This window comes from Solanum stenotomum, unplaced genomic scaffold (genome assembly GCF_019186545.1).
Source record: "Solanum stenotomum isolate F172 unplaced genomic scaffold, ASM1918654v1 scaffold11210, whole genome shotgun sequence".
In the NCBI taxonomy this organism is placed as follows: Eukaryota; Viridiplantae; Streptophyta; class Magnoliopsida; order Solanales; family Solanaceae; genus Solanum; species Solanum stenotomum.
Window position 1 is genome coordinate 1 of NW_026021447.1, and position 26727 is coordinate 26727.

At 33.9% G+C, this 26727-nt stretch overlaps 1 protein-coding gene and 1 pseudogene across 1 annotated transcript; one reads left to right on the forward strand and one right to left on the reverse strand.

Moving 5' to 3' along the window:
- Window positions 1–4286: 4286 nt before the first annotated feature.
- Window positions 4287–6264, reverse strand: LOC125849877 (uncharacterized). Its single transcript, XM_049529838.1, has 2 exons — window positions 6103–6264; window positions 4287–5936 (listed from the first exon to the last, which is right to left on the reverse strand). The coding sequence occupies exons 1-2, from the start codon at window positions 6262–6264 to the stop codon at window positions 4287–4289; spliced, it is 1812 nt and encodes a 603-aa protein (XP_049385795.1).
- A 16143-nt stretch (window positions 6265–22407) lies between these two features.
- Window positions 22408–26450, forward strand: LOC125849878 (uncharacterized; annotated as a pseudogene).
- Window positions 26451–26727: the final 277 nt, after the last annotated feature.

Genomic DNA, 26727 nt, shown 5'->3' on the forward strand with positions numbered 1-26727 from the left:
TGATCACGGCTCGTGAACCCCTCTATGGTTCACCTTTTTCTGCTGAAAAGTCCAAGTCTAATTTCTGAGGTGTTACATTATCTCCCCCTTAGGAACATGCGTCCTAGAATGAAGTCTAAACAAGCTGAGTATGGAGGGAAGGAGCTACAATCCCTACCACTAAGTATTGGAAACTGATATCTAACTAAACTGAGTTCCATAAACATACAAATATAACGAAATGCAAGAACAACTGGAGGAACAAGATACTGAGACTGAATTTACGCAAGAGTAAACTGAGAGACTGGAGATGAACTATACCTGAAGCTAAAACAATATCGGAAGGAAAGAGGTGAGGATACTTGGTCTTCACGGTTGTTTCTGCTTCCTAAGTACCTCCCTCTACGGACTGACTCCTCCACAAAATATTCACTGAAGCGACTTCCTTATTTCTTAACCTACGAACCTGACGATCAAGAATCTCAACTGGCACCTCTTCATAAGTGAGGTTATCCTTCACAGCCATACTCTCTAATGGTACCATCGATGTCGAATAACCCACACACTTCTTTAACAAGGAAATATGAAAGACTGGATGAACCCCTACTAGTAGTGCTAGCAACTCTAAATCATAAGCCACATTACCAACCCTCTTCAGGATATTGTAAGGACCTACATATCTAGGACCGAGCTTCCCTTTCTTGCCAAATCTCTAACCCCTTTCATAGGTGACACTTTCAGGAAAACCCAATCATTGATCTCAAACTCTAAGTCCCTTATACTTTCATCTGTATAGGACTTCTGACAACTCTGGGTTGTCTTTAATCTATCTCTGATAAGTTGAGCTTTCTCCATAACCTCATTAACCGAATCTGGCCCAATCAAGGCTATTTCACCTACTTCAAACCAACCAACCGAAGATCTGCATCTACACCCGTATAATACCTCATAAGGGGCCATCTGAATATTGGAATGGAAGTTGTTAATATAGGCAAACTCTATGAGGGGTAGGTGATCATCCCAACTACTCTTGAAATCGATCATCCAAGCTCTCAACATGTCCTCTAAGGGCTGAATGGTACACTCTGCCTAACCATTCGTCTGAGGATGAAATGTTATACTGAGATTTACTTGAGTACCAAGACCTTTCTGAAATGATATCCAGAAATGAGAGGTAAATTGAGGACTTCTATTTGAGATGATAGACAAGGGAACCCCATGCAACCTGACTATCTCATTAATGTAGAGTTTAGCGTAGTCCTCCGTCAAATATGTAGTCTTGACAGCGAAGAAGTGAGCAGACTTAGTAACTCTGTCTACTATCACCCAAATAGAGTCATGTTACCTGCGAGTACGAGGTAAACCCGTAATGAAGTCCATGTTTATCACTTCCCACTTCCATGTAGGAATGTTAATCTCTTGGGTTATACCTCTTGGTTTATGATGTTCTACCTTAACATGTTGACAATTAGGACACGTAGCCACAAAGTCTGTTATATCCCTCTCCATGACGTTCCACCAAAAAACTTCTCACAAATCATGGTATATCGTAGATGCACCTGGATGGATAGAATACGTGGAGTTATGGGCTTCTGTAAGGATCTGTTGCCTCAACTCACCCACCTTAAGAACACATAAGTGACCCTGGTAACGAATCACACCATTTCCCCCTTGGGAGAAAACCTCTACTTTCTGCTGATGAACTGCACCTTTCAACTGAAGCAATATAGGATCACTATCTTGTTTTCCTTAACCTCCGCTAGTAATGAAGATTTTGACCCATTCAGAACTATCACACCATCACCTGATATGTCTGTAAGGCAAACTCCTAAGCAACCAAACCGGTGAACATATTTGGCTAACTCTTTCTTGTCTTCCTCAACATGTTCTACACTACCCATAGATAGTCTGTTGAGAGCATCAACTACTATATTGGCCTTACCAGGATGGTAAAGCACATTCATGTCATAGTTCTTGAGAAACTCGGTCCACCTCCTCTGACAAAGATTCAACTCTTTCTGGGTGAACATATACTGGAGGCTCTTATGGTCTGTAAATACATCTACGTGAATACCATACAAGTAATGTCTCAAATTTTTAGGGCAAAGACTACAGCTACAAACTTAAGGTCATTAGTCGGGCAGTTCTTCTCATGTACCTTAAGATGTCTAGAAGCATAAGTTATAACTTTACCTAACTGCATCAACACACAACCTAGGTCGACCTTAGATGTATCACAATAAATCACATAACCGTCTAAACCATCTGGTAGGGTCAAGATCGGAGTTGTAGTCAACCTAGTCTTTAGTTATGTGAAACTTTTCTCGCACTCATCTGACTACTAAAATTTGAATTTCTTCTGAGTCAACTTGGTCAATGGGGAAGCTATGGAAGAAAATCCTTTAACAAATCTCAAACCTAAGAAACTTCTGATATTTGTTGGAGAGGTGGGTTTGGGCTAATTCTGTACTACCTCAATTTTCTAAGAATCCACTCGGATTCCTTCACTGGATACCACATGACCAAGGAAATCGACTGATTGTAACCAAAATTCACATTTCCTAAACTTAGCAAATAGCTGGCAATCTTTGAGAGTTTGCAAAACAACTCTCAGATCAGTCGCATGTTCCTCCTCATTCTGAGAATAAATGAGGATATCATCAATAAAGACGATAACGAACAAGTCCAAATACTATTTGCACACCCTGTTCATTAAGTCCATTAAAGCTGCAGAAGCATTTATTAGTCCGAAAGACATAACTACAAATTCATAATGACCATACCGAGTTCCAAAGGCTATCTTCGGAATGTCACTATCTCTGACTCTGAGTTGATGATAATGATAGCCAGATCTAGGGTCTACCTTCGAGAAATGACTAGCACCTTGAAGTTGGTCAAACAAGTCATCAATCTTGGGGATGGGATACTTATTCTTGATTGTGACTTTATTAAACTGCCGATAGTCAATGCACATTCTGAGAGAACCATCTTTCTTTTTCACGAACAATACTGGTGTGCCCCATGGGGAGATATTAGGTTTGATGAAACCCTTATCTGGAAGGTCTTTCAACTGCTCTTTCAATTCCTTAAGCTCGGCCGGAGCCATTCTATAAGGAGGAATCAAAAGGCTGGGAATATGGAAGGAGATCTATTCCAAAGTTGATTTTCCTTTCGAGAGGAACTCCGGGAAGATCTTCTGGAAACACTTCTAGAAACTCATTTACTACTGGACTGACTCATGAGTTGGGGTTTCAGAATTTGAATCCTTAACCTGAACAAGATGATAGACATACCCTTTGGAAATAATCTTTATGGCCTTAAGGTAAGAGATAAATCGACCTAAAGGCACTGAGCTGCTGCCCTTCCACTCTAAGACTGGCTCATTTGGAAACTGAAACCAAACTATCCTAGTTCTACAATCAACTGAGGTATAACAGGAATGTAACCAATATATGCCTAGAATGATGTCAAAATCTACCATTTCTAACTCTAAAAGATATGCTGAGGTGGCTTTCTAAGAGACTGTGATAGGGCAATTTCTGTATACCCGTCTAGCTATGACTGGGTCACCAACTGGATTAGAGACAGAGAAGGGTTCTAAAAGAGTTTCTGGATTGACACCGAAGTTTACTGCTATATAAGGAGCTACAAAAGACAGAGTATCCCCTGGGTCTAACAATGTATAAACATCTAAATCAAAGACTCGTAACGTACCAATGACCACATCAGGAGAATCTTCCTGGTTCTGGCGAGCCTGGATAGCATACAACATGTTCTGGCGTTGACCGCCACCTGTACCAGATGAAGCCCCGTATTGAGTTAGGCGACCTGTTGGTGCTGCTAGAGTTGTATACTGAGCTCTATTGTTGTTACCTACTTGCCCCTACATGGAAGAAGGGAAATCCTCCGGCCTATGGCTAGACTGATCGCACCCAAAGCATCTTTCCCTGCCTGCAAGACACTCGCCCGGATGGTTCTTACCACACTTTGGACAAGTCGAGAAAGTCCTGTTACCTATTACCTGAAGTACTCCCTTGAGAGTTAGAGCCTGATGTCTTACCTTTCTGATCATTTCGAAACCTGGGAGATGGAGCACTAGATGATTAAGGTGCTGGGGCTGAAGATTTATATTGAAACTATGAGCGATTTCCACCACCCAACTTGTGCTGAGAATACGCATAGTTGCCTGTTCTAGCCTTTTTTTGTTATCCTTAGCCATTTTTCTAAGCTTATCTCCCTCAACCTTATGATCATGAGTCATTAGCCTGGAGATATCCATGTCCTCTAGAAGCATGGCATTGTTGCACTCATGCTGCAGTGTCTGCTTCTTCCACTTTTGTTTTTCCCTTTCTGTAGTCCCATGGAACAGCATGGGTATCATATTGGATAGGGGAAAGCGCCCTATAAACAGTGAATGGAGGCTTGGGCATGGCGACCTCAACCTCAAACGGAGCACGCCTTTGCACTACCATTGGAGTCTGGGCGGTAGTAGTCATTGTTTCTTCTGGCTCAAGGACCCAAATGGATTTCTCCCAATCCGAGGTATCCTCGACTTCTACCATGTTGACCTGATGGTTAGGCAGAGGGTTATTTGCAACACTTGGCGTTGGATCCTTGAGTTGGATGGCCTTAGTATCAATCAGCATTTGAACCTTATCTTTCAGGGCTCTGCAAACTTTGGTAGTGTGACCTTTCATTCCAGAATGGTAGGCACAAACCTTGTTAGGGCCATACCATTTTGTGCGAACATCCACAGGCAATGCAGGAATTGGGGTGACATTGCCAGCCTCTTTCAGTCTCTCATAAAGCTGGGCTATAGGCTCAGCCAGAGGGGTATAGTTCTTTGCAGGTCTTCTTTCATATGGAGGTCTGTTTCGGTAGTTCGATGTCTGAGTGGGTGGTGGAGTTTGGAAGTATGTAGGCTGGGCATTATAAACAGGATATGAAGGATATGAAGCTTGCTGATATTGAGGAGGAGCATTTTGGTAATATACTGGCATGGGGTTAGGAGATATAGGTGGTTGGGCTGAATGATATGGAGTTTGGGGATATGGAGATAGAGGTGGGGTTGTTGATTGGTACTTATAAGGGGTTCTGGTTCCTTGAGCCATCATGACTGAGCCTGTTTTCTTCTGGTTTTCTGCCATTCCCCCGGATTGCAGAGCTTTGTTGGAGGCTTGTAGGGCCTCTAGGTTAATGATGGTCCCACTTCTTATGCCTTCTTCGATTCTTTCGCCTAATTTGATAATTTCAGCGAAGCTCTTCACAGCTACAAGCATCATCCAGTCATAATATTGTGGCTCTTGGGCACGGATGAAGTAATCTTTCATCTGAGATTCTTCCATGGGAGGTCTGGCCCTGGCCGCCTCAAACCTCCATCTTATGGCGTAATCCCTGAAGGATTCACTAGGCTTTTTCTTCAGGTTTTGGATGTAGAACCAGTCAGGTGCATTTTCTACATTAAATCCAAACCTTTTCATGAAGTTTGTTGCCATGTCTACCCACTCATCCCATTTCCAAGGGTCTTGTTCAATATACCAGGATAGAGCCTCTCTGGTGAGACTTCTCATAAACAACTTCATGAGTATCCTCTCATCTCTCCCCACCCCTACAAGCTTGTCACAGTACATTGGCAGGTGGGCTTTGGGATCTCCAATGCCATTAAACATTTCAAACTTTGGAAGTTTGTACCCTTCAGGCAGTTCTACGTCGGGGTGCATACACAAATCCTCATAGCTCAGTCCTCCCAACCTCTTGCTTTCCTCCACATGTTGCACTCTGTTGGCCAAGCTATCTAATCTCTCGATCAGGTTTTTTATCAGAATGTCCTTTTGGGAGGACTCTGATTCATGGTAGTTATGGGTCAAGGGAGCAGTTTCCACATAAATAGGGTTGAGGTTGTTATTTTCGGGAGTACATGAAGGATTTGCATTTGGAATTGGTTCAGGAATAGTTGGCTTAGTTTATTGGTGGTACTGGTAAAATGGGATTTGGGTATTTTGGGCATGAAGTGGTGGGAAGATATTTGGATGAGTGGGTTCAGGTCGGGGTACATTGGTTAGGGAATTGTTTGGCATGGTTGTTTGGTTAGAGTGAGAAGGATTGTCTATATTTTCGCCAAACTGGGTTCCAAGAGAAAATAGATAATTTGGCCAAATCGCGCATATGCGCTACTTCTTCTTCCAAATCTAAAATCTTGCGCTCAAGTCTAAGGACAAGATCACTTGGAAGTTGCTCTCCCTCTGAAGTTTCTACTCTTTCATTGTTGTTGTTGTTGTAAACCATTTTACCCTTGTCTGTTCTTTGAGGAGGAGGAAAAGGGGAGGTCCCTTTTGATCGTGTATGTGCCAGAATGAAGAGCAGATCAACCTTAGGAATGGGAAAAATAATGGAATCAACAGAAAAGAGTGTTAGGGGATTAGAGCAAATAATAATAATAATAGCACATTGTTTGAATAAGCGCCCTAGATGCAAGGGACCTCGTTGAGCCAGAGGTCGGAGCAGTTTGCTGCTGCTGACGGGGTTGCTAGCCAGAACCGCTGCCTGGCGGAGCGGAGAGAAGAGGCGAGAAGGGGTCTCGCCGACTGCTTATCCGTCCTCGTTGCTGCCGGCTAAAGGAGGAGAAGAGAGACGAAAGCTCGCCAGCCGGAGCTGGTTCTCGAGCTGATGCTGGCCGCTTCCCTCGCTGGTGGGATTGTTCTCGTCGGGAAACGAGAGGAGGAGAGGAAAGGGAAGAGAAGGCAGCGAGAAGAGGAGAGGAGGACCGGAGGTTTCGCCGGAGACGGCGATGGTGTTAGAGAGGTGGTGGCGGCTGGAGAGGGGAGGAAGAGAAAGGGAAAGAGAGGAAGAATGAGAAAAGAGGGCTCGCCGGAGAGAGAGAGAGCAGCGCTACCTCGCCGGAGCCATCACCGGTCCTAGTCGGAGAAGAAGGGAGGGGGGAACGGCGCTAGAGAGGGGGAGGAAGCTAATGAAAACGTTTTTTAGGGTTTTGGTTACTTTGATAGAAAATAGGAAGGTTGAGGGATTTGATCCGAACCGTAGAAATAGTTTAGATGAGCGGCTAGGATTTAATTTAAAAGATGGACGGACGAGATTAGCTCACTTGAAATCTGAATTTGGAATAAGAATAGGCTAAAATTGAAATGAACAAAGGCTATAATTGAAATGAACATTTGAATTGAAGTGGCTAGAATTGAAAGAAATTGAATATATCTGGTTGTAATTTAAATGATTTAAGAGAAGATTTAGGAAACTGCTATCCAATTAATAAATTACTACACATAGTATAATATTTTCACAAATATTAGACACATTTAAATTTTAAAATATTTGAATAAAGTAATTAATTCGATTTTAACTATCAATAAATAAAATAATTTTACAATTACAATAATTTTTTAGAAAGCATGCATACTAAAATATGCAAATTTTAGATAAAATCAATTAAAATTGTGAACTTGAAGTATTTTTTAAAATACGTATTTAATTGAATAGCATTTCCAAAATTGCTAAAGGTCGGTCAAAATTAGATGTCAACATGAAGAATTTGTTATTTTAAACTGGCAATTACGTGGATTACAATATTGAAGAAGTGATGTATGATCCAACCACCAAATCTGAAGGCCTGATTATAACTATTTCTTCACAATTGGGAATGGACACAACAATTTATCATTTGAAACTCAAGTATTTCGTGAGTGGTCCATCTCCACCAATGAAGATACATAACGATATGGGAGTGCAAGTTTATTTAGATCAAAAGAGATGCAATTCAGATTTTTTTTCAAAATATCCTTTATACAGTTGAACTATATTACTTTGATTAGATGTACTGTTTTAAAATTTCATTACCTTATTTCAAAGTTGATTACTTTTTGTTATTTTATTCATATTTTTGAAGTCATAGTTGTTATAAATGGTTGTATATAATAGATATCATAACTCTTTTGGATTACGTGTTGTCACATATCCAGAAATATTGATAAAAAATGAACTTATTGGATGTTAATCTACTGTTGATTTGATATGGTGAATAAGCAAATTCTTGGTGAAATTATGGTAAATAGGCACAAATTTATGATAAAAGTAAAGGATCATAATAATGATTGTATATAGTAAAACAAATGTTTGCAGTATACACCAACCTAAAACAATAAATTGAAAAGTATTAAATGTTAGTATATTAGTTTGGACGCTATAATAATTAACACTCAATTACTGTAAAAAATGGTTTACTCTTGTTAAACTGGCACAAAACTTGGTAAAAATGTTGGAATGTATAACAACCAAATGTCATAATAATGATGGTATATATAAGCTGAATGCTTACATTATATACAAACCTAAAATTTTACATTGGAAAAAACAGGTTATGACTCATCTTGATTAACACTGAAATCATAAAAAATACACTTTGTTAAACAAAAAAAATTGGTTTACATATGAAAGAAAAAAACACAAAACTGGGTAAACACATTGGTATGTATACCAACCTGCAACTTTGAATGAAATCCAATCGATATATACAAGCATTTAATATAATTTTTCAATAATGATAAAACCAATTTTCATAATAATGGTTGTAAATAGTAAATCAACTGATTGAATTATATACCAACCTAAAACATTCATTCATTGCTCAACACCTAAATAATTTACATAATGTGTACCTAAATTTATATCAAACTCATACATTTACAAACCAAACTCACACTATAAATTTATCACAAAATTTAACCACAAAAGCAATCAAATATATGCATAATCTCAAAATAAAGACAATATCCAACAACGAAATCAAAACCATAAACGCAACTAAAGTACTACCCAAAATAACAAAAGAGATTCAAAACCATAAAACATTCATGAAATTATGAGGCAAAATCCCCCCACACACTTTCTCTTTACCCTTTGACATACTATCACCAATAAATTTAGATTTTTATCGAGCTTTAAAGGATGCGGATGAATCAATAACAATACACTCATTGATATTGTTAGAGATTCTGTTGAGAGGCGTTTTCCTTAACACATTCACCGGTCTACAACTCTCAATCGGCGGACTGTCAACATCCATTGCATGCTTATTAAGCCTAGGGCTCTTACGAGGCGTCTTGTCCATCGAACAAATTAACTTGATAACAATGTAGAACTATGATTAATACTTTGGTACAAAGAACAACTGATTAGGAAAAATTCGATCTTCAAACGATATGTAGAGAGGAATATGAACGGTTAGAATCTGATGAGTTGAGTATTGATGTTAAAGGCGTTGGAAACAATGTTTGTACTTGAAACAATGAAACACCTAGAAACCTACAACATTTGGATTGGTTACTTGAAAGGTTTTATTCAAAAAGGAAGCAAATAATTAAGATCCCACTAAAAAGCCATTAACCGCATAGAAAAACTAAAAACGTGTAAATATGGGACTGTATTAGGAGAGATAATATACATAATATTAATACCCTAAAAATGCTCCACATAAAAAGGCACATAATCAAAATCCAATAGATAGAAATCGAAAAAGAAAGAAAAACTCGAATTATTTTTTTTATTTAAATACAAAAAATATATAATTTTGTTATCTATGTAATTAAAAAACTTACTATGTAATTATATATAAATATATTGATTTTAAGTTAATTAAAGTTTTAAGATGTATACTTTGGTAATTTTTCCTTATTTTTATCTATTTATTTTCTTAGTATCTCTCCCTTTTTTAAGTTTTAATTATTTCTCATTTTCTACCACTTAGGCATGAATAAGTGCATACTTTTTAAGTTTTTTTTTTATTCTTGTAATCTATATAAATGTGACATGACAACTCTTCTAAGAGCATGTTTGGCATTGATGCTAAAAAACTACTTAGTTTTAAAAGCATCTAAAATAAGCTTTCAAAAAAGTGCTTTTAAAAAAAAACAATTTGGGTTTGGCTAATTCATTTGAAAAATATTTTTCATAAGCAAATTGTGTTTGGCTAATGTTTTTTTAAAAGTGCTTTTGAGAGTCAAATTATGAAAAACAACATGTATCAATGTATTTTTTATATTGAGATTATATTATAGAGAGAAACTATGTTAAATATATATTATAAATTCTTTTATTAAGTTTTTATTTTTATTAAATAAAATGTACATATTAAAATTTCCAATCAATATTATAGCTCTTTTTTGGAAGGACAGAAATCTTTAATTGTTATTTTTTTTCTCTCTAATCTTGTAGAAATATTGTTGTTGCCTTTTTTTTCTAATTCTGCAATAATACGTAAAATAATATATAAAATAAATATATAAATGTAAAATAAAAATATAAAATTTATTATATAAATATTTAAAATAAAATTCTTAAATGAAACTTAACCGTACTTATGAGATATAATGATTAATTAATAATGGATATATTGGTAAATATGTATATATGGAAGATGATATTTTATTCTTGAAAAAAATAATTTTCTGCTTCTGTTTGTACTTTTTTTAAGAAACTGAAATTATTAGTTTCTTCTCAACAACAGAAAAACTGTTTCTGCTTCCATTTAAAAACAGTTTTATTGGTTTGTCAAAAGCTCAATTTTTTTGAAAAAAATGTTTTTTTTCTCAAAATAAGTGTTTTTGGCCTCCTAACAGCAATGTCAAACAGGTTATAGTAAACACAGAAATTTCATTAAATAAAAAATATAAAAACACCACCAAACACACTTCGGTTGGCACAAATGACTTTCAAATATCAAAAATAATAGTTTTCAAAAAAAGATTATATCAAAATTTTCTGAAAAAAATAATTAAATAGGAAAAAATCAAAAATATATATATAAAAACGCCATGAAACACACTTCGACTTGCACAAATAACTTTCAAATATAAAAATTAATAGTTTTCAAAAATAAAATTACTTTTTTATGTCAAATTTCGCCAAAAATAATTAAATAGAAAAAAATCAAAATACTTCGCGTGATTGAAAAAACTTCACATATATAAGTTACTAAATATTTTGTTTTCTTCTTGAACATTCAAACAAATAAATATTTTTGTGCAACAACTAAAAGTATCTCCAAATTTACTTATAACATATAGTTTAAAATACAATTTTATAGTTTCAAACTCAAAGGTAGTATTTCATAAAACTTACGAAGTAAAAAGTTAAAACCGAAACGTAACTTTACGAATTAAAGAACCACAATAATATCGTACTAAGAAATTCTTCTACATTTGAATATTTTCTCCTAAAAAAATTTCAAAAATATTTCCTTTGATTTTCATCATTTATGAATATTAAACTTCACTAATAATTTAATAGGTGAAATGACTTTTTCATTATTATATCTCTTTTTTTAAATGTTTATAGGTAGGAAAACACATTTTTGTACATGAGTTTATATTTTAATATATATTTGACGACATAAGTTAAAATATAGTTAACTTTAAAAACATCTTTATCTAAGAATAAAAGAAATAAAAATACAGAAAATGAAGAGCAAATAGATAAGGAAAGTGATATTGGATAGTAATCAGAGATAATTTCATAAACTTTTCTTCATGTTTGACTCAATCACTAATCTCTCCTGTGTTTTATGTTGTTACACTTACGTTCTTTATTTTTGAACTATTTGTAACAATTCGTTTAATCTATTATTATTAGTATTAAAAAAATTAAAATTTAATTAATTGTCTCTCTAATATACATTTTTAAAAAAATTATTTTGTAAACATATTTTAAAAATTCATTTTTCTAAATTCAATTACTTTACACTTGGTATCTATTTGATGTATCAAAATTTGATTTATCATTTCCGATTTGTCATTCCATGTAACATTAAATATTTTGCTTAAAATGACACAATCTAATTCAGTTTTAAAGATAATAGAAAGAAACTATTTTCCATAACCGTATAATTTAATTATATGGTTTGAATTGAGCAAATGATAGAGAAAAACTTGTGACTTGTGAGTGGTAGTGGTGAGGCGCACAAGGTAAATTTTTAAAAATTGTTATAAAAATCAAATTTGGGAGGTTTCTAAAATTATCCTAGAATCCCCAAATTGAGCAAATGCGCATGAGTTATTTTTATTCAACTTTGTTAATATTTTCTACCTTTCTACTTAACCATTTGTCAATTGAATTTTTAAATTTAATGAAACTCGACATTTTAAACTCCTTTGGCTTTGTTTAAACTTCAAACTCACAATAAAAATGACATGTTATCATCCACATCATAATTTATGTCACACTGTTTATTATTTAATTTTTTAAAATAAATTATTTGTTTCTTCTTTTTCACTCCATCTTCATGTTCATGTCACTTGACCAACACTTGTAAAACCACTTTCTCCATGGATGCTAATAAATCGCCATTAAAGTATTTCAATATATTCTAATATTTATACACAACTTTACATAACATACTTCATCTAATTTCATAAAAACATTCAATAGTTACTTTTCACCTTTGTCACTTTACCTTAGAAAATGAAAAAGAACGACCAATCAAGAACAACAACAAATTTAAAGATGGACACTAAAGATACTCATTAAACATATTTCTTCCGCAGATTTGGGTATTGCATCAATTTTCTCGATTTTTCTTTGCTCATTTTGTTCTATTTTTTGCACAATCTCGTTTCTAATTTGGTAGGAGAAAAAATGCAAAAGGAGAAAGAGAAAAATAAATGGAAAGGAGTGGGGAAAGGGAGAATGAACGGAACAAGGGATTGGGTGGGGGAAGAATAGGGAAGGTGATGGACTAATGGTAGAAAAAGGAAAAGAAATGGGGAGAGCTTTGGGAACGAAGAAAGAGTGAAGTTTTTAATTATAATTTTTTTTGTTCTTTTTTTGTATTTTTCTTTTTTTTATTATTATTTTTAGTCTAATTTTTTATTTTCACGCTTTTTTTTGCGTGAAATCACGTACTTATGTCAAATCAGCAATTAAGTTGTCACGTAAGCTTGGTCAATGGTCAAACATTTGTAAGATGTTGAATTTCATTGAGTTAAAGAGTTCAGTTGATAAAAAGGTAAGTAGAAAAGTTCAGAATCCAAAAGCATCCAAGTACAAGGATTCATCAGATCATTCCGTCTTTTCTTTATTTTTTTAGTCCTAATTGTTGCATAAAATTCTCATTTTACTCTAAATTTTATGCAAAATGTCCATAATCTTCCTCTTTCATTTTACTAGGTATTTTGCAATTCGCATAGCCATCACATCATTTCGCAACTTGAATTTTTTTTAATTAAGAATTTAAGATATAGTGATGATCCTTTTAAATCATTTTCTCTTTGGCATATCACAAAAGGGATAGTGGATATATTCTTAATTTATAATATAAGTATAATTTTATGCTTGTAAATTAGTTCTTATACATATTGATATTTTCCTTTCACAACTTTTTAAATATTTCTTTAAAAAAAAGGTAACTGAAAACTGTCATTTTAGCTAAGTTTTTCAAATTAATCTCCAATTTTGGCCAATTTTTTCTCTTAATAAGCGGCTAAGATTGATCTGCTTGGGTCAACATGCCTACTTCAACGCATGTAGCTTTTCGTCGACATGCATGCTTCTATTCGAGGGAAGTCTTAAATTGCTATATATTTTTTTTTGAATTTGTTAGATATTTAAAAATTACATAAAAGATATTATAAATCACAATAATTAGCAATTTGGAATATTTAAAATTTCTGTATATTTTGGAATCTGTTATATATATTTTTTCAAAACACGTAAAAATATTATAAATCACAATAATTAGCAACTGAAAATATTTAACATATAAAAATTTCTATTGATTTCAAAATTCTATCAGTTTCCACATAAATTGAGACAGAGGAAGTAACATATATTATTTGAAATGACAAAATGTATTATAAGTCACAATAATTAACAATTGAATTTTTTTATAAACATATAAAAATTTAAATAGTTCTTGAAATTCTATACGTTCCATATAAATTGAGACAAAGAAAGTAACATATATAATTTAAAATTTACGTCAAAGGTACTATAAATCATAATAATTAACAACTAAATATTTAAAAGACATATAAAAATTTGATAAACTCTCAAAATTTTATATGTGCCATATAAATTGGAACAAAGGAAGTAACATATATTATTTAAAAATGACGTAAAAAATAGGGAAAATTGTCTGAAATATATCCAAACTTTGACCGAAATTGCAGTAACGATACCAAACTTTGGAAAGGACTTTTTACCCCCTACACTATTTAATAGTGTATTTTAAAGGTATATATATGTCCACGTGGACATCATAAATATTGCATAATTATAAATAATAACGTGTCCACGTGGGCATATATATACATTTTAAATACACTATTAAATAGTGCATGGGGTAAAAGGTCCTCCATCAAGTTTGGTATCGTAACAACAATTTCGGTCAAAGTTGAAGTATTTTTCAGATCCTTTTCCCTAAAAAATACTATAAATCACAGTAATTGATAACTTAATAAATTAAATAAAAAAATAATTTATGTTAACCCGTGCTGGCACAGGCTATAAAATTTATTTTATTCCTTTTCTATTTTGGTTGTTTCCTTTTTCTTTGGTTATTTGAATATTAGGCGTATTATTATGGCTTTGATTATTTTAAAAGCCATCTTAAATTGATACACTTACGAAAAAATGATTTTTTATGAGTTTTATGATGACAAAAGATTTCACTTATTATTTTATTTTTTTTCATGAGCCTAATTCCTCTATTAAAATTATTATGAACATGTCCTAAATTAATATCTTCTAAAAATTGTACGTACTAGATTAGTTATAGTTCTGTAAGTGGCATCCTCCCCAGAGGATCACTACTAATCACATGAGTATCCTCCAATGTGGTTTGGGTGACTTGATTTTGGATGGAGTGATGATGATATTATAGTGTAATGATCCTTTACGTTATTTTCTTTATTTTCAATATTTTTGTATTAGAGTTTTCTTGTAGCGATCTCAAGTCATTTATGATTGTGGTTGTCTTTGAGAATTCACTATGCATCAGATAAGGAAAACAATAACAATCTACTAAGAAGTGATTTGGTTGTCTTAGAGAATCCTAAAACCAGTTAATACATGAACCAATTCTAAGCAGAGACAAGCAGATTCAGGGAATAGTTGTTGCAAGGATATACATAATGACCTATGACTAGATTTTACAGAGACAGGGACTGATAATTAAAGTTCAGGCTAGAGATTAATAACTTTCTTGTTGCCTTCCCTATTTTCATTCAAAAATACTAAACTTATGTACAGAGCAAACAAAATGAAATCGTTATCAATACTATGCAAACATATTCCAAAACTCAAGGTGATTTTGATTCTTCTAAAAGTCAATTTTTAGCTCCTGGGCAAATGGCACCTACATAATCAAGTTACAAGACAAGATGGATTCTATCTCAAGCAAATATCGAGTACATCATTGTCAAAGAGAGGAATATGAATGAAGAGATATGATGACATCATTGCAAAGAAACAATAGCATCAAGAAAATTTCTTTTTAAGTATCACGACACACTTATCCATAGAGATTAGACAAGATTCAAACGTCAAATAAGACAAAGTTAAAAGGATGTCCAAGCTCTATCCTTTTTTCAGATTGATGTTTGCCAACAAACTAGTCAAAATGGTAACTTTGAAGGTGAACTCGGATGTAGTGAATCACAATTAGGTTACACGTTAAGTGGAGCAAGAGTAAGCTAAATAAATATTTGTTAAGAGCTAGAGAAAGAAGTTAACTCCAGTTTGTACAAACAAATCATATTATAAGTGACACAATTTTATCCTTTACTTTATCAAAAGAAGAAGTGAGACAACTATGTTTTTCTATGACCTGAACCATAAGAAGAAAAAAAATAAAAAAAACATGGATGCCGAAATATTAAAGGATTTAGTTCACACATTAATTAAGGATATGACTAAACTACACTAGTGCATAAAGCAGAAAAACGTTTTCAGTTAAAACGAAAAAAAACAAACCCTAATGGAAACTGAAAAATCAGGGAAGCTACAGAATTTGGAAAAATTAATAATTCCACAAAGCAATTCAAAGTAAAAATAGCATAAACTTACCCCAAAGAGAAGAATACTCAATCATCCAGCAGACCCATAATCCGACTAGAAGTAAGAAGACAAGAACGATTCTCTTTACAGCAAATTAGAATGTGTTCTGCAATAAAAATAGAGATACATGATTTCCTTAAATAGATGGAACTGAGAAACCCACGACTAATTTTTCTCAACAAACCTAGAAATTGACGCAAGCTTTGGATCTTATCTTCTTGCTAATTTTCCTCCAACAAACTAAAGCTCATTATTTTGAACTGAGAGAGACGTACGGCTGATAAAATGTGGGAAGATGGAAATCGAGAATCCCCAAACCTCTAACAGAACTAGAGAGAAGCACCATATCCTCCAAGCTGCTGAATTTTCTCTAACTGTAGAGGAAAGCTGATTCACCTGTAGATCGTGCCCCTGGTTTCTCTAACAACAAAGCGAACAAACCCAGAAATTTGACAATATTAGTGTTTGTTGTTCCAAACGGAAGGGAGGAGTGGGGTATGTAGAGAGGAGGGGTGGGGTACGTAGAGAGACGTGTGATATTGTTTTATAAAATAATTAAAGAGGGCCTTCTTTATTATTAATTAACAATCGGATACTAACTTTTTTAACATCCGGAAATTATTTGGTCGCTGAGATCAAATTAAAAATTAACTTTTAACAACAAAAAAAAAAATATTTTTTCGTTATAGATATATTATTAACAACCGGATTCATATTCTGTCACCAAGAATTGGTCGTTAAAAATGACATTTCTTGTAGTGCACCTGGTCGTTCGTTTGTTCTCTACAAGTTTCTGCGTTTTGGAGCTTTTAAAGTTGAAACGGTTGACTTCGGTCAAAACTTCAAGTAAATGGCCTCAGAGTAAAATTTTGATGGTTCCGTTAGCTCTGAAACGTCGAGTTTGGTCTTGATGGACCTTTGGTTTGGGTTCCAAGGCTTCCAAACTCACTCCGACCAACTTTGTGGCTTATGGCTAAAATAGAGTCTTGGTGTGGGACACACTTTTTATCGAGACAACTTTGATGGAAGTTTCGACATCTCCATTGAGTCTGAAACGTCAAATTTGATGGGATAACATAGTTTGTTTGTGTGCACAGGTTTCGGAACCAATCCCGAATATTCGATCAGAGTGCGTCGGGACTTAGCCAAATTTAATTGATGCCATATGTTGAAGTACCCTCTTTAGAGGCCTTGGACCGCTTTAGCGGCCCTACACCGCTTTAGCGACCAAGGGACCGCTTTAGCGGAGGGTCAACCAACATGGACTTGATCGCCTAAGTGACCACATGACTGCTTTGGTAATGGCCGCTTAAGCGCTCAGTTAGTTGTTTATGCGGTTGTCGTTGGTGGTTATATCTAAGTGATCTTCCACTTTTTTTCATAATAAGAACCATTGTTGTGCAATTGGTTTTGATCTAATTTCTTGAGTATCTTTTTGCATGGAGATGGAAACAGTGTTGGAGCATTGGGAGGGTCGTTATTCGTGCTAGTAGAACCATAAGTTCCCTTCAATTTTCTCCTTTTTAACTCTTTAATGGCGATTCCTCGAATTTTGATGCATGAACTGTTTTGGGGTTTGTTTGAGTTTGGATTGTGATCATTTGCGGGGCATAAGTTTCTTGGGCTGGTTGGGCCCCATTGACGGAGTCAATTTTGAGATTTCTTACGTGGATCCTACAAAACTATTTTTGGCTCATTTTAGTTCTATTTTTTATTATCCCAGTTTTGGTGTCTAAATGTCTGTATTGACGTCATAATCATCAATTTGATAGTGTGGCATCATGCAGAGGTGGCTTGAAAGGGGAAAGCGCAAGTTTAGAGGTTTGGATCACACATGATCGACTTCGAGGAAGGCTACGACTAGACCTTGTTTGTTGATTGTTCTAGCATGATAATTAGTCAAATGTGGGGTAGATTTCTAACATAATTCTTTGTTATGTTCCCTATTGGGCAATTCTTGAAAATTCTTACGATTAGTTGATGACTATTGTTCCCGTGAGTTGAAAGTAGGCTAATATGACCTTAGTATTATTATTGTGGAGTCTTCGCCTAGGTTTGGCTGGAATTGCTTTAGATATTGATTTGCGGGGCCTGTGGAACTTGTTTCGGGATTGGTTTTGGGTTAGATGTGATCCTTCGGCTAGGTTATGACCTTTGGGTAGACCTATTAATATATATGATTGGTCGGTTGTGGTGAGTAAATACCTAGACTCATTTAGGATCCCATTTTCTTTTAGAAATATAGCTGATCTGAGGTGAGATTTTGGAAAAAGATAGCTAGTGTTGTAGTTATTCTGCTGTAAATTTTTGGGATAGGCTAGGGTTCTATACAACTGATCTGATTTAAGATTCTGGGAGCTACTAGGTATTTGTGTGGCCAATTCGATGTAAAATTCCAGGGTGAGACCGACCTTTCTGATATAAGATTTTGAGGAGTGTTGAGTTCTTATAAGGCCTTCCGACATAAGATTTCGGGAAGGACTAGCTATCGAACGTAAGATACAAGGATATATTAGGTTATATCAAGGCTTTTTGAAGTACGATTTTGAAAAGGACTAGTCATTTTAATGTAAGATTTCAGAGTGTGTTAGGTTTCGATGAGGCTTTCCGATGTAAGCTTTTGGAAAACAACTAGCTAGTTCGATGTAAGATTCTGAAAGACGCTAGGTTCCCCTGTAGTGTAGCGTTTTAGTGTATCTGTCAAACTTATGTGGGTTCGTTCGGTTATTGTTTGTATGATTTTATCATCATTATGCGTTGTATGTGCCTCCTGGGCTTATATGGGGGGTCCAATCATGTTTAGATAACTTTATCGCTTCCACTATTTACTATAGCATCTTTACTTCAATGCATGTCTAGTTATGCCTTTAATTTTGACATGTTGCCTTATTATCTTTATATTGCAATCGCAAGCTCGATTGGCCTATGATGCCTACTGAGCATCCGTTGTTTTGGTACTCATACTGCACATTGTACCTATTTCCCTGATGCAAAGTCGAGCACTATTTGGCTACATAATTTTCGTGTTGTTGTAGTTGATATTTCGGAGATCGAGGGTGAGCTTATTGGTGTTTGTAGTTGACTCATCTCCTTCTGTACAGTTTTGGCTAGTCTTTTGTATTCCGAGACAACTTGCATATTTGTTGTATATGTCTAATATGTACTATCCTTTTGTAGTAGCTTTGCGCTAGCAGCCACTAGATGTGTATATTCACCTCTATTTTCGTTGCTCTTATCTTAATTATGTATTATTATGCTTCCTACTATTTCTTTCGCTTCGTAGGTACGTTATCATTAGTCGCGGGCTAAGAATTGACTTACCTACTAATGAGATGTAGTAAGTATCATCATATCTCAGTTTTGGATCTTGATATATAACAAATTGGTTAGATACCCAATGTGATCTGAGAGACTTAATTTGAAATGAGTATATGGATCTCGAGAATCCCCCATAAATTTTGTGATACTTACCACAAAGAAGTGTGTATGTAGTGATGTATTTGGTCATTGCATTACATCCATCCTTATCGGATTTTATCAATGTGTCTTGAAATATTATTTGGATTATTGGAAATAATCAAGCTTGTATCTACAAAGGGAAATTAGATTTATTTGATTATTTGATATTCGAGAGATTATTTATTTAGCTATTGATTAGTAGTTGAAAGGTTGATTTATTTTATGGTTTATTGCTCATGTGTTAACTGTATAATTTTAATTGAGCTGATCACTAAAAAAGTGTGGAGTTTAGTATCAGCCATCACTTCAATTTAGGAACAGTCAATAATATTGTTCAGTGCACCTATTTTTTATATATGTTTGGATTGACTTAAAAGTTGGTCAAACCTACTTTTAAGACAGTTTTTAATTTCTGGAAGTGTTTGATAAATATAAAAATAACTTAAAATAGGTCAAAAAATGACTTAAAATAAGTTAGAAATCGTTTGGCAAGGTTAAAAATAACTTAAAATAAGTTTAAAATAACTAAAAATAAGTTAAAAATCAATAATAGGTCTCCCTCAACTTTTTATTTTTTGACTTAAAAAATCATTTAAATTTAACTTTTTTATTTTTGACTTAAAAACTACTTTTTAAGCCAATCCAAACGGACTCTATATTTCTTCATCATTCTTGTCCTGTCTTTTCTTTTTACAATTATGTTGTTTTAGACTTGTATTCATATTTTTCGTTGTTCTTGTATTTATGATAATGAATTAAATTAATGCTATTTAATTTTTGATAATAGTAAAATTAATCCACAATACATTTATAAATATGTCAATCAAATTATTAGTTGTGAAATACTCTCTTTAGTTCATATTAAGTGAATTATTGGGCTTGTTTCATAATTTTAAATAAGTGACTTGTTCAAAGTTTAAGAGAATTGTTGAGATTTTTTTTTTCATAAATATTCTTTATTTAATTAGGTTCTTAATATTTTTCATGTTCTAAAAAATATAGTTTGAAATTAATAATCTTTAATTAATTTCGATTACTTATTTTTCTTAAAGAGTGATTAACTAAAGGGAATAGAAATAGCATGTCATAATGATATGTTTGCATTGTTCAGAGGTGACAGACAATTCATGTGTTGATTCTTGGAAATTGCAAATTGATTTTTTTCCCTTTTTTATAGTCTTTCTACTCTATGCCCTAAAAGATACTGCTTTAAATTGATAAATTAGTAGTTATTTAATTTATTTATAGTGTTCATAATTACATATCTTGGTTGGGTTAGGTCTACTATACTTACTTCTAGATCTAGTAAGGGTCGTTTGGTGTGAAGGATAGATATAAATAGTCCTAGGATAAAGCCTTAGTGGTACTTAATTGAGTGTTTGGTTGGGAAGTTTGGGATAACTTATCCTGGGATTAATAAATAGTGCCAGGATAAGTTATCCCTTCAAAAGGGTGGTATAGTAATCCCATCACAATTTGTGATGGGATAAATTTATTAAATGACAAAACTACCCTTCAAACCTTTTGGCTACACTCAACTTTTCATTGATAAGCTTTCACAACGCCGCTTTGGTCTTAGCTTCCATGTTTCTTCTCTTCTTCATTGCAGTAAGAATCTCTCTTTCATTTGGGTACACTCAACTTTTCATTTTCGATTGAAGCCATAGATGGGTGATTGAAGAACTTCTTTACCAATAACCTTCAACTTTCAAGTTTCTAACAACGTTAAATATTTTTTTCAGAATTTGTTTCTCTTTTCTTTCTTTGTCATCATTAATAATTCTCTGATCTGTTGCATAATAATTTGGATACACTCATCTTTTCTACTTAATGGAAGAAATCAAAAAATAAATAAATCAGAATGTTATGTTTTAGGGTTTTTGTAAATTTTGAAAAAAGATAGTTCTTTTTAATTGCTTTTTTTTGTGTATTAACTCTTTTCATTTTTTAATGAAAAAATAGGGTTTCTTATGGATCATCAACTACAGTCCGATATTGAATGTTTTATCATCTCTTGTTATGTTTATTTTTCTCTTCATGGTTATTCATGGTATTTCAATAAAAAGAAATAGGCATGTGATTAGGTACCTTATGAGTAGTCGAGTTCCTAAAATTATATCTCATTTAAATTGTTTTGTACAAGATAGTGACACAACATGTATTGATAAGTTAAGGATGGATAGAAATTCTTTTCACACTTTAGTTCTCTTAACTAAGGAAGTTGGAGGTCTAACTGATAGCAAATATATGTCAAGTAGTGAAAAGTTAGCAATGTTTTTAAATATTTTGGCTCATCATGAGAAGAATAGATCCATTAAGGTTGATTATATTAGATCGGGCTGGAGCGTAAGCCAAGCTTTCAATGAATTCTTGAAAGCTATTCTAAAACTAGCTCCATTGTTACTTGTTAACCCCAAACCGGTGCTTGAAGATGAGCTTGACGATCGATGAAGATGGTTTAAGGTATATGCACTTTCAATTGGGTATCTATTAATTTATGTAAAGTAAAATAAATATAATTTTACGAAGAAATTTTTGTTGTTTGAGATAATGTTATAATTTTTTTATAGGGATGTCTAGGTGCATTGGATGGTACATACATTCAAATTAGAGTTCCATTTAAGGACAAACCAAGATACAGGACAAGAAAGGGAGAAATAGCAACTAATGTACTAGGAGTTTGTGATAAAAATCTTAACTTTACTTATGTATTACCTGGTTGGGAAGGATCAGCAGCTGATGGTTGTGTATTACGAAATGCTATAACTCGAACGAATGGTTTGAAAATTCCCGAGGGTAATTCTATACATATGCTCACATTAAAATTATATCACAAAAATAATGCTATATAAAAGCAACTAATTTCTTATTTATATTATAGGTAATTATTATTTGTGTGACGGAGGATATACAAATGGAAATGGTTTTCTTTCACCTTACTGAGGATATAGATATTGGTTAAGGGATTGGCAAGGTGAAAATCCACCACCCCAATGTCGAGAAGAGCTTTTCAATATGAAGCATGCTAGAGCTCGTAATGTTATTGAAAGGACATTTGGTCTCTTGAAAGGACGTTGGGGAATTCTTAGAAGCCCTTCTTGGTACTCGGTTAAGATACATAACAGGATTATTAGTGTTTGTTGTTTGATACACAACTTTATTCGTAGAGAGATGGAAGTGGATCCCTTAGAGATCGATGTGGAAGAACAAGTAGAATATCAACAAGATAACATTGATGTTGTTGAATCATCTCAGGAGTGGACCACATGGAGGGATGAGTTGGCTCAATCAATGTGGAATGCTAACTTAAACAATTGATCTTTCATTATTTTGTGCTTGTTATATGTTTTATGCTGCATTTGAATTATTATTCCCTTTAGTTTTTGATATTCTTGTAAGATGCATCAACTTTTAGCTTTTTATGATATAAGAAACAATTACTTACATTAATTTGTAATGTGTTTAATTTATTTCTTTTTTGTGATGTGTTGATATATTTTTAATTTATTGTTTTTGTACATTGAAGTGTATGAATTTTTTTTATGATGCTAAGTAATCGCTTTTTATGATGGTAACTAATACTAACAATGCTTGTTTCACAAAATTCAGAAATCTTCAATGCAACCAGCAAAAAGATCAAGACGATCAACACCGTCAACTCGAAGGACATGGACTCCTACAGAAGAAAGTACTCTTATAAATGGTTTGAAAGAGTTATGTGTTAATGGTTGGAGAGCTGATAATGGGACTTTTAGGCCAGGATATCTGATGGAGTTGGAGCACTATTTGCGTGAACGTCATCCTGAAGGTGGCTTGAAAGGTGAATCACATGTCAATTCTAAATTAAAATTTTGGAAGAGAAGTTATGCAAGCTTAAGTTTACTAAAAGGTAGGAGTGGTTTGGGATTTCAATATAGTGATGGAACTATAATTATTGATGATCCAAAAGAATGGGATAAATTTTTAAAGGTAATTAATATTTTTCTATTAGAATATTATTACTTCATATAGATATTTCTTAAGTCTTCATAATTTATAATTAATACATATACAATTATCGTCTTTCTTTTATTATTTGTCTAGGATGAACCTGGTGCAAGCAACATGAATACTAAAAAATGGCCACTGTTTGCGGATTGGGAGGAAATTTTTGGAAAAGATAGGGCAACTGGAGAACATGCAGAAGGGCCATTGGATGCTGTTGAGGATATCTTAAAGAGTCAAACATCAGGACTTTCTACTGATATGAGTTGAGGATTTCTTATCAATGTTGATGACGATGAAGATGAAGATGAAGCTAGTCATGGACCTAATGCACCTACTGAAGAAGCTGAAAATACTGATACAAGACATAATTTTACTCAAACAACTGAAAATGAATATGCTCGAGGATCTCCTTGTGAACATACTGGACCATCTGAAAAGCAAGGTGAATATGCTAAAACTTCTTCTTCTAGTGTCAATGAAAAAGAAAAAGGTAAGAAAAGAAAGAGGGTTGTGGAAGATGTTAATGAAACATTTCTCAAGAGTATGGCGGAAGTTATGAAAAACTTTACTGAAAGCCAGGATAAAAGAATTGGTTCCTTGATCGACAAGATTGGAAATCGTGACCACTCTGATATGCGTGGTCAAATTTATTCCATCATTGAATCTCCTACATTTGATTTGTACACCATAGAGCAACGTATCAAAGCTAAAAAGGTTATCTGTGAAGATGTCAAAAATATGGAAATCTTTTTACGTATGGGTGAGCTTGAGCGCCAGACAATGATGTTCATGGTCATCAATGATAAACTTTGAAGTATGATAAGCTTGTGTATATAAATGGTGGCACTAGTGTGATAGTTTTTGCTCAACTAACAGTTTCAAATCAAAACTTTGATTGGAGTGCCATTTTTTGATCCTCTAGTTATGCTCACACTCTTTTGTGTATGACTAATGTAGGTCATGAGGATGCTAGAATCTTTTGTATATGTAAAATCTATTAAATAGATTAACTCTCATGTAAAAGTTAAGTTTATTGTAAGTTTGTTACTAGTTATCAATTTTTGTGCATTTGCTTCCCTACAGTTTTGGTCTCATTTTTTCTACTATGGTAGATCAGGTTTTGGTCTTGTTTTTTCTGTTGCTTTGATGCAGAGCTTTTGTTTCAGTTTTGACAGGTGTTTTGGTGAATATTTACTGAAATTTTACTCTCGTTTTAGTTGTTGTTTTAGTTGTAGTGTTGGTTGGTTTGTTGTATGCTGCAATTTTCGTTAAGTTTCTCGGTTAGTATGAATACGAGTTTCTGTTAGTCTAGGCACGTTGGTCATTTGCCAGATGAGCTGGTTTTTTCTATTGCTTTGATGCATACTTTTGTTTCAGTTTTGACAAATGTTTTGGTGAATATTTTCTGAAATTTTACTTTCGCTTTAGCTGTTGTTTTAGTTGTAGTTTTGATTGGTTTGCTGTAGGGATTGCTGCAATTTTGGTCAAGTTTCTCGGTTAGTATGAAGATACAAGTTTCTATTAGTCTAGGCCTATTTTTTCTTTGACAGATGAGCTAGTTTTTTATGTTGCTTTGATGCAGGACTTCTATTTCAGTTTTAACAAATATTTTGGTGAATAATTTCTGAAATTTTACTCTCGCTTTAGTTGTTGTTTTAGTTGTAGTTTTGATTGGTTTGCTGTAGGGACTACTGCAATTTTGGTCAAGTTTCTTGGTTACTACTGATTAAACATAGTTGTTTAGAGAACTTGCCCAATTACAGGAAAAATCTGGTGCTTCTGATATGACAATATTAAGGCCCAAGTGATCACAATGGATGACCAACAAATGACCCTCCATATGGTTACTACCAATGGTACGTTGAATTTGTTTGTTACCGTTGTTTATGCTAAATGTACTGATCTAGAGAGGAAAGATCTTTGGGCAAGCTTGGAGGCTACAAAGAGAATTGTTACAGAACCTTAAGAAAGGTGGAATTGGCTTAAGAAATTTGAGTACCATTAGTGATTCACTAGCTTATAAAAGGTGGTGGAACTTTAGAACTCATGATTCTCTTTGGGCCACTTATATGAATGACTTTTCCCTCTTTTGAGATTGGTAATTCTTGGAGAGATCTTCTAAACAAGGTGGAAAGCTTAAGACCATATCCGAAGTGAAAGATTGTCCACTGGAACACACCCAATATTAATTGTGTTAAAATAAATACTGATGGAAGTTTCTCTTCTGGCAATGCAGGTTTAGGAGGGATCGTTAGAGATCATACAGGAAGGATGATTATGGCCTTCTCCATTCCTTCTTCATGCTCTAGTAACAATCTCGCAGAAGCTTTGGCGGCTAGATTCGGAATCCTATGGTGTTTGCAGCAAGGATTTCACAATTGCTATCTTGAATTAGACTCAAAATTGGTGGTTGATATGGTAAGGAATGGACAAGCCACCAACTTGAAAATCAAAGGTGTTGTGGAAGACATCATACAAGTTGTTGCTAAGATGAATTGTGAAGTAAATCATTGTTACAGGGAAGCTAATCAAGTTGCAGATGCATTAGCTAAACATGCTGTTATTTCTAATAAAGCTCATATGTATCACGATTGGAGGGATATCCCTAAGCTAGCAGTAGGCTCATATCAATTAGACAAAATGCAAATGCCTAGTATTAGAATTAGGTATGACAAATCAATTTTTTTTGTAAGCTGAGGCCTTTTTTGTTGGCTGCCAAAAGGACTTTTTGTACGTGGGTTTGCCCATATGCACTCTTTTGATGGAATAAATAACTCCCACTTGGTTTGGGGAAAAAAAAAAAAAGTTAACACAAATGCCTGTAAGTCAAACTAATGAAATTGTCTCTTAATATGATCCATTGCCTTCCATATTGTGTGCAGAAATATTATGTGGATAAGTTGGATTTAGTTTTAAAATGGGTAACTGGTGGATTTTCTATGTTGGATGGAATGAGTAGTTAAATTTGGTTTTAACTAAAACTCTACCAAAAAAATATACAAAAAGCTAAATAAGAGGGTATTTTTGTAATCAAACCACTTATTTTTAGGTTGTATGCAATGGTTATTATTTTTAGTACAACAAACCAAACACTCAATAAGAAATAATGCCAGGCTAACTAATCCCAGTATAACTAATCCCAGCATAATTTATCCCAGCATAACTTATCCCAGCATAACTTCTATTCAAACCAAACGACCCCTAACAGACTTGTGTCACACTATTAGTATAAACAATCTT